The following is a 9094-nucleotide window of genomic DNA, read 5'->3' as shown; positions in this document are numbered from 1 at the left end:
TTTTTTTTTTTTTTTTTTTTTTTTTTTTTTTTTGAAAAAATAACAAACAAAATATTACCCTCTGTATGGAAGGTAAAATTTCCAAGAAGGTCAAGTTTTTGGTGTGGCAAGTTATGCATGGAACTTGGAAATCTTAACACCTTGGATCCAATAACAGTTAGGGTGTCCTCTTTGGTTGGGCTGCTTTGTTGTATTTTTTTTGCAGAAAGTTTCAAAGGACCCTGATCATTTAATCTGAAGATGTGATTTCACCAGGGCAATGTAGCTGTTTATTTGAGATATTTAGCTTTAGCTTTTCCAGGAATGTTTGTGAAGCTTCTTCTTACTCACCTTTCTGTGAGAAAGGATTATTTTTTTGGCAGGCTGGGGTTGTTTCATTTTGTGGAGTCTTTGGTGGGAGAGAAATAATCGAATCTTTCAAGAAATGAGAGATCTTATAGTGAAGTTTGGCCCCTTGAAGTCTTATTTTACTAGATTGAAGCTCCTTTTTGTAGTTTGTTGTCTAGTTTCCCCTTTTTTGTGGGTTTTTGATGTATGTCCTTGTATTTTTTTCACTTTTTCTTAACGAAGGTTCGGTGTATCCTTTAATTAATTGCCCAACGTAATTGCTTCAGAACGAATTAGAAAAGATGTAAAATTTTAAATTATACTGTTTCCCGTTTCAGCTGACCGAAGGTTCTACTATACTAATATCTAACAAACCTTCTTTCCAGATTCAGATGACTCTGCAAGAGAGGAAAAGCGGCAAAAGAAAGGGAAATCTGGTTTTCTTGCTCCTCTTCAACTTTCAGATGCTCTGGTGACATTTCTTGGTACCGGAGAGAGTGCATTGTCTCGCTCTGATGTAGTGAAAAGAATGTGGGATTACATAAAGCAAAATAACCTTCAGGTAGTTGGCCTTTAGAAAGAATGAAAGATTCTTTGATAGTATAGTAACAGTATGTGCTTATGAGTCGGCGGATAGCTTAGCTATTATTTGGGAAATTAGAGAGAGTATGTGAATCTTGGAAAACATGCTTGATTTTAGTATTTTTGTAGGTGTTCAAATCATATGCTAGTATTCATCCATCATTCATGGCTTGTGATTTCACTTAGGTGATCAACTTGGTTGTTTCTTCATCGCATTAATCAATTTTTTCTCATTGTATTTTGACTTGCATGTTCTTTTATCATGCATTATCGCTCCAAACCAATGTGATTTATGCCCAGAATATATATCTATCTATCTCTCTATATATATTGTTCTTACCTAGCCATTGTTCTCATGCTATTTAGTTATATATTCCATCCTCTATGTGTAGCATATAATTGTACCTATTTTTTAGAAGTTTTTAGACTATGTGGATTCTCTTAGCTGACATTGTTTACATACCCCAGCTCTTGATCTTGGGATAGTTTTTGTTTTCCTTCTTGTTTTTGTGTATGGCTTGAGCTTTTAGAAGCGTAACTTATTATGATGGAATAAATGTTAAAAGTTTCTTTTGGACCTTTCATTTCTAAAGATTATTGTTATCATTGTTTAAAAATTCTTGTTCCTTTTCATTTTATGAGTGAAAAATTCATATTGGTAGAATCTGGAAAGTTCTAATAGTTGAGTGAAAAGTTACGTGAGGAACACCCCAGCCCAGGAAAGCTTTCAAGAATTTCTCCAATTTGAATTAATAAAAATCAATGCTCACAAGATGCTAGAGGGAGTAAATCAATAGGAACTCAAGTTCTGGCTCTACTCTCACTCTTTCTGCCGCTCCCTCCTTTCTCTCGTTCCGATTGGTAGTCATCATAGGCAATACTTTTGAGGAATCTTTTCTTATTTGGAATATGATCTTAATGGTCTATAAGTAGGTCAACTTATGGTGATTTCACGTAGTATTAAAGCTGAAATCTTGAATTCAAATCTGTCTGTTTCGGGTTTGCAAGTTAAATTCGATATCCAAGCCTACATGTTAGGCATAATGTTGAGGATATTCACTGATTAGTACTGTAATACAATCATTTTAGCTTGGATTTAGTGCTCTGATTTATTGGCAATCCTATCCCATTTCTTCATTATTTTGGATTCCACTTGTTTAGAAGGTAGCCAAATTCCTTGGAAGGTGGGAAATGCCTCGTTTTACTTGAGAGGATAGACGTGCCTTTATTCACTGTATTTTTCTGCACACCGTCGCTCTTTTTATGTCGCCTTGCACACCAGTCTATCATGCAGTTCAATCTAGTTACTTTGTTGTAATAGCTAAATCCACCACTAGCATATATTGTCCTCTTTGGCCTTTTTCTTTTGGGCATCTCCTCAAAGTTTTTAAAACGTCTATTAGGGAGAGATTTCCGCACCCTTATAAAGAATGTTTTGTTCTCTCCAACCGATGTGGGATCTCACATGTAGTCTCCAAGAATTCATTTTTCATAGTGGAAATATGGTTACTTTTCCAAAAGAAGGAAAAGAAAACCCCAGCTTTCTGTTAGAATCCTGGCACTATTTGGAGGCACTAAGAATTCCTTGATGGAGTAAATAGGAGTAGTTATTATGGGTGCCCATCTTTTTTGTGTTTGCGCTCGTGCAAGAAAAATGTTGATAATGAACATAGAAATTATGTTATTTTGACGATGCATCATTTAACATCTGAAAATGTTTCTTAATTGTTCTTGAAGGACCCTTCTGACAAAAGGAGAGTAATTTGTGACGAGAAGCTAAAGGAACTCTTCGATGTCGAGTCCTTTCACGGCTTCACCGTTTCGAAACTCCTGGCCACTCATTTTGTAAAGACAAAATAGTGTGAGTTTCTCCTACACATTGTCTTTGAATGATGCAAGAGAATCTGGAATTTTGCTTGAGATAGTTTTAATCGCCTCTTCTTTCTGTTCTATTCTCTGGAATTCACCAACAAGGCAATGGAAATCTATTTTATTGACCTTGTGTTATCTCCTCTTTGGTTGCTGGTATGTTGCAAAATCCTTCAGAATTATTGAACTAACGATTAATAATTCTTCTATGCTTCCTTACCTTTCAAGTAGCTGTTACATTTACACAAAAAAAGGATGAGAATTTGCCTGCATGTTGGTCGAACTACATTTCTTTTGTTACTATTCATAGTTTTGTTTTGTTCTTTCTCTCGTTCTTCTCTCTAGCACTTCCATGAAAGGTTCTTGACTGAAGCATGTGGTGGTAAAGCATGAGAAAGGAAAACAAAAACTTTTCTCCTGATATTAAGCTTATTGTCTGTTATATACTGTGCTTGCTATCCTATTATGTTTCACCACAACTAGGCAACATTCGCGAAGAAAGGCGACATGACACTATAAAATGCATGTTGGGTCGAGTAGACAGCGACTCGAGACCCTATAAGCAGGATTGCATGGAGATTATTTGTTTATTTATGTATTTTTTGTTTATATTTTCTACTGAGATTCTGATTATTGTTTAGTTGGTTATGCCCCTAAGGACATATTCTTCATTGTTTAAGTGGGTATTGGTTTGTTTTTGAAAAAGAACGGTTGTAATGGTTTGATCTACTTATCTATTATCTGTGGAAATGATTAGGTTTGCTCTTAAAAGGATTTCGAAAGAAGTTTTTATTTAAATGCTCGAGAGCAGATGGAGAAGTTGATCCAACTGCTATAAAAACCATGGTGACAAAATGATTTTGTTTTGCTCTTAATATTGATTACTGTCTTTAAATTTTGGCAATTAATTCATTATGGTTATTTGTGATGGTAACTGCTCACTTTGCATATTCATTACCAATCTTGTTATTTAAATTAAATTGGCAGTTTGAAATTATTATTGTTAATTTCTTGAATATTTTGAGTTGAATTTATTTGCATGAATTCTTCATCTATATTGATTACCATCTCTTTAAACTCGTGTTGGAGAGATACGATCTCACTCGTGACTATCTTCGTGCCTCCTTTTGTTGGCAAACATTGCGCCGAGCTCACCCAACTAATATTGAAAATTGAGTATTAAACTCGTGTTGTCATTTAGAAATTTCATAATACGATTGAGGCATCATTGACTCAAGAAGACTAATTAGCCCACTTAGAGTACGAGCTTGTTACCTAGAGTGCGAGATCATTCTCTTTATGAGTACTTTATAAATCTTCATTAGTGCAACTATTTTGTACTTTCCTACCCGTTATTCTTTTGCTGGAACATCTCTAGCGAATTTGTTTCTCGAAAACTTCCATTAATGAAACGTTGACATGTGTCTACTTGATAATGTCTTAGAATTTCTATTCTTATGGTGTTGCTTGTGGCCGCATTGTCTATCTCTATTTATCTCTATAAAAAATCAATATAGGTTGGGTTAATTTTCAAACTGACCCAACCTAACTTGAAATGCTAATCTAACCCAACCCAACTTCTATAATTTGAGTTAGGTCGGACAATTTGGATTGGATCAGTTCATATTGTTGAGTTATCGAGTTAAATGTACACTCTTATTCTTGATTATACATGTTCGAATATGGATTTGATTAGCTTTATTTATGGACACGTAATTTCAACAAATTGAATTTCATGACATTACTAGTTACGAAAAATATGTGGAAGATCCATACAGTGACGCAGTTGAAGGTGGTGATGTCATGATGATCTCACTAACTTCAATGATGAAGAGTCTTAAGTTCAATTAAAATTGTAGCAAAAACATAAAAAAGTGGCGATAGACAATAACAACATCCATAATATAATGTAAAAGTCGTAGCTAACATTATCGACCCAGTCAACCGTCTTACAAAGGACGAAGGAAGGGTATAGAGAAGGGTAAATTGACACATTTGTTCAAATTTAAGATTTAATTAGATAAAATTAAAATTAATACAATAATATTTAATTTAATGAAAATGGATAAAATATATTAAATTTAAAGGAAAAAATGAATTTATTTTGCTATGATTGATAAAATATATATATATATATATATATATATAATATTTGATTTGATTGGTGTAATGTCAAATCCATGCAGGATACAGACAGAACAATAAAGGGGTTTTTTTTTAATTATAATTTTTGACCATTCGGTCGGAATTTGAAAAGTCAAACAGTGAAAACGGCACGAAAACATAGGACCTTTTTTTTTTATTATTTTATTTTTAAAAATTTATTTACATAAAATGGTGGGACCCACTGCCACCCCCTCGTCCTCTCTCTATAAATGTTCTCCACCATTATTATTAGATTAGGTTGGATTATCAATTTATTCAATTCTGTTTTATTTCCATAAATACAATTTTTATTCATTAATTATATTTTAATTCATCAAATTTATTGTTACTTTAAAAAATTATATATATATATATATATACTTATACTTATATTTATTTTATTATTTATTTTTTAACACCCCTTTAAATAATTTTGAGGTATTTAAAAGATAATTTTTTAAAATATATATTTAAATTAAATATTTAAAAATAAATAAATAAATGTTTTATGAATTAATATTTTTTAAAACAAAAATTTGAATAAACGATTCAAACAAAACTCAATTAATTTATGGTTGTGTTGGGTTGAAAAACACAACTAATATTTTACTTTTATTAAAAACAAAAATTTGAATAAACTATCTAAAAGATTTCAGACCAACCAGACCCAAAAATTTATGGTTCGGTTGAGTTCATTGTTTAATAAATAATTGAGTTGAGTATAAGAAATGTCTGAATGCAACCAAACTGCATGTCACGAGTACATAGAGTTATTTGAATGTCAGTGTCAAGAGGGATTCTTTTGAATGCATGAGGGTTTGAAATCTCGATACTTATCAAAAATCACTAGAAGATCATTAATCCTCTCTAGACACTGCTTCGAACTTCCAAATCCAAGAGCCCGTGGTTATTGTACTAAAATTTTATGACGGTGGCGGTTGAGGAGAGGATTGTTAAGTATTCTTGGGAGGGAGTCCGAGATTGGCTAATTTAGAGAATGATTATAGGTTTATAAGGAAGGAATACATCTTAATTGGTACGAGGTATTTGGGGAATCCCAAAACAAAGTCACGAGAGTTTATGCTCAAAGTAGACAATATCATACCATTGTAGAGAGTCGGGATTAGCCAATGTGGGACTTTCTCCCTGACAATCTTTAACAATTTCTCCCCGTACTCGGGGTACTATACACATACACATTGACTCACTTAGTTTCATCTCTAGTCAAATCATGCAAGAAATATATCTTCGTATCAATGTGTTTGTTGCATCCATGCATGATTAGATCCTTGGATTCTTACTGCGTCTCGATAAGGCTTCGTGGTTGCTCAACAAACACTACTCCTTTTAATTCTCCATATAAGAAAGAACTTTTCACTTCAAGTTGATACACGTTCCAACTATTCCGAGTTGCTAAAGCAATTATCATTCGAATAGTATCTCACCTAGCCACAGGTGCAAACACCTCGGTATAGTCTATACCATGTTGTTGTGCATAGCCTTAATACTTGTCAACTTCGTCATTTTCATTGAGTTTGGTTCTGAAAACCCACTTGTCAACTCTCTAAGTCTCATTTCGTTCGATGGCTTCTTTCTCCAAGTAATATGAACATTCTATTTCCAGATGTTGTTGTTTGCATAATAAGCCCCATCTTGGGATGATAGATTTTGCATTCTCGATGCTGTATCAAAATAGATACACCTCTTTCTTGCAATTGTCCAAGACTTGATAGGTTGTTTTTCAACACAGGTATATAGAAAACATCTTTGATGACCTGAGTGACTCCAGCAACTTGCAACCTAATGTTACCTTTTCCCAACACCGCCATCCTGAAATTATTTTCATGCCTCACAGATTGTCGGAATTCCTCATCAATATCTGAGAATCATTCCTTGTTTGCACACATATGATTGCTACATCCTTAATCAAGAATCCAAACATTTTCCCTCATTGATTGATAGAGCTCTGCATATGACATCAGCAACATTTCTTCTTCCTCCTCAAGCTCAGCATAATTTGCTTCATTCTCTCATTGAGGACACTCATATCTAAAGTGTCATAACCGATGACACTTATGACACTCAATTGCAGTTTTGTTGAATGGATGTCTACCTCTACCTCTTCCTTTACCTCTTCCTCGAAAAGCTTCATGAGCTCGATCACCTCCTCTTCCATCGATTCTATTATTGTATGACACCTTTAGTGTTTTTTCATCACCTACACGTTCATTCAGTCTTTGCTCATGTACCAGCAAGTTGCTTTGCAATTCATCGATAGTTAAAGTGTCTAAGTTATTAGGCTCTTCATCCATATATAGAACTGCCTTACTTTTATCTAAAATGTAAGAGTAGCACATGACTTGAGTATTTTAAGAAATACTCAATAAGTAACCTCATTATTGGAGATGGGAAATGCAAGCACATGCAACATGGTGGGATCAATCCTTTTAACATAGCATAGTATGGCCTTAAGCAGCTTTTTCAGTCCGAGCAAGATTGGATGTGTAGTACTTTTCTAAACATGACTTACGCGTGTGAGCATGAGAATGTACGGGTCCATACTCATCATAGTGGGGGAGTATCCCGATGCACATGTCACACACATGTGCATGAGGTCCTCATAGCTTATAATCATAGCATAATGTATGATACAGTACAAACCTCCATATATCTATAACATAATAAGTCTATGAATTATGCTTATATAATTTTCTTACATACTATAATACATATCATAGCTTTCATGGCATGATCTACAAAGGTTTATGCATCATAGATTAACAATTTCATAACAACTTTATACAACATGGTACGGTCTCAAAAAAGCATAGCTTTATTGTATGACATAGCTTATCATAGTATATCACATCAATCATACATATGACATGTGCAATGACCACGAGACACACATCATCATACATAATATAATTCATCCTACCAAGTCGATAGTGAAGCCACTTACTTGGCTTGAGCTGAAATCCCAAATTATTCCTAAAACCGGTTTGACTTCATCCATCAAAGTTTGTTTCAACCTAGGTGGACCCACAACATTGTATTGATTCCAAAAACCTTATACCGAGCCGAATAAGCCACATTTAAGCTACTGAGTCGAAGTCGAGTGTGAGGGACGAGCTGAGGGGTGGGCAACGCTCGTGCAAGTACACCCTTTGTTCGACATTTAAGGATTTTATTGATATGGCTAAATTAAGAGCATGGTCTGATACCATATTAGGAATCACAACTCTCCACAATGGTATGATATTGTCCGCTTTGAGCATGAGCTCTCATGTCTTTGCTTTTCGTTGCCCAAAGGGCCTCATACCAATGAAGATACTATTTCTTACTTATAAACCCATAATCATCATCTTAACTAGCCAATGTGGAACTACCGCTCTTAACAATCCTCAACACCTCCTACAACCAAGGTTCTAATCTGATGAAGTCAAGCTTATGACGAGGAGAGGAGATTTTGAACGTAATTTTTGTTTTTGTTACGCGTAAGTTGGGTTGTGAACTCTATCTCGGTTGTTCAGAAAATCATAAAGCTAATGACGATACGTAATGGGTTGAAACAAACAATATTTGTTAATGGTGGGTTTGAGCTGTTACAAATGGTAATAGAGCTAGACACCGAACGGTATGCCAGCGAGGATGTTAGCTCCCAAGGGAGATGGATTGTGAGATCTTACATCGGTTGGAGAGGAGAACGAAACATTCCTTACAAGAGTGTGGAAACCTCTCCCTATCATACATGTTTTAAAACTGTGAGGCAACGATGATACGTAACGGGCCAAAGCGGACAATATATGCGCTCAGTTGGCTTGGATAATTTCAAATGCTCAATTCAACCCACCCAAAACTTTAGATCGGTCTAAAAATTTTTTACCAAGCTATTCCAATGACGTTTAAAATTTAAAAAATAAAAAATTAAATGATTATTAAAAAGATAAATTTTATTTTTTAAATTAATCAAACCTTCTTAAAATATTAATATAATTTATATATAAAACACCAAGAGAAACCTGAAGCCGTAGAAATAGTAGTTGAAAAAAGTAAATATAAATAAATATTTAAGAAATAAATAAATAAATAAATAAATAAATAAGTAGACCACGTGAGTGCATTAATTTTGTTTTTTAAGGAAAAAAAAAAAAAAAAAAAAAAAAAAAAA

The 9094-nt window shown here is 34.0% G+C and overlaps 1 protein-coding gene across 1 annotated transcript in view; it reads left to right on the top strand.

Annotated features, from left to right (window-relative positions):
- The window catches only part of LOC111434984 (upstream activation factor subunit UAF30-like), a 7969-nt gene extending 4905 nt beyond the window's left edge, over positions 1-3064 (top strand). The window contains exons 5-6 of the mRNA XM_023072330.1: positions 714-889; positions 2647-3064. Coding sequence (XP_022928098.1) covers positions 714-889; positions 2647-2769 — 299 coding nt within the window. The 3' untranslated portion in view covers positions 2770-3064. The remainder of the gene's footprint in view (positions 1-713; positions 890-2646) is intronic.
- Positions 3065-9094: the final 6030 nt, after the last annotated feature.

Source organism: Cucurbita moschata, unplaced genomic scaffold (assembly GCF_002738365.1).
Source record: "Cucurbita moschata cultivar Rifu unplaced genomic scaffold, Cmos_1.0 Cmo_Scf00047, whole genome shotgun sequence".
NCBI lineage: Eukaryota > Viridiplantae > Streptophyta > Magnoliopsida > Cucurbitales > Cucurbitaceae > Cucurbita > Cucurbita moschata.
Note: the sequence above shows the minus strand (reverse complement) of the source record. Positions and strands in the feature narration are given on the sequence as shown.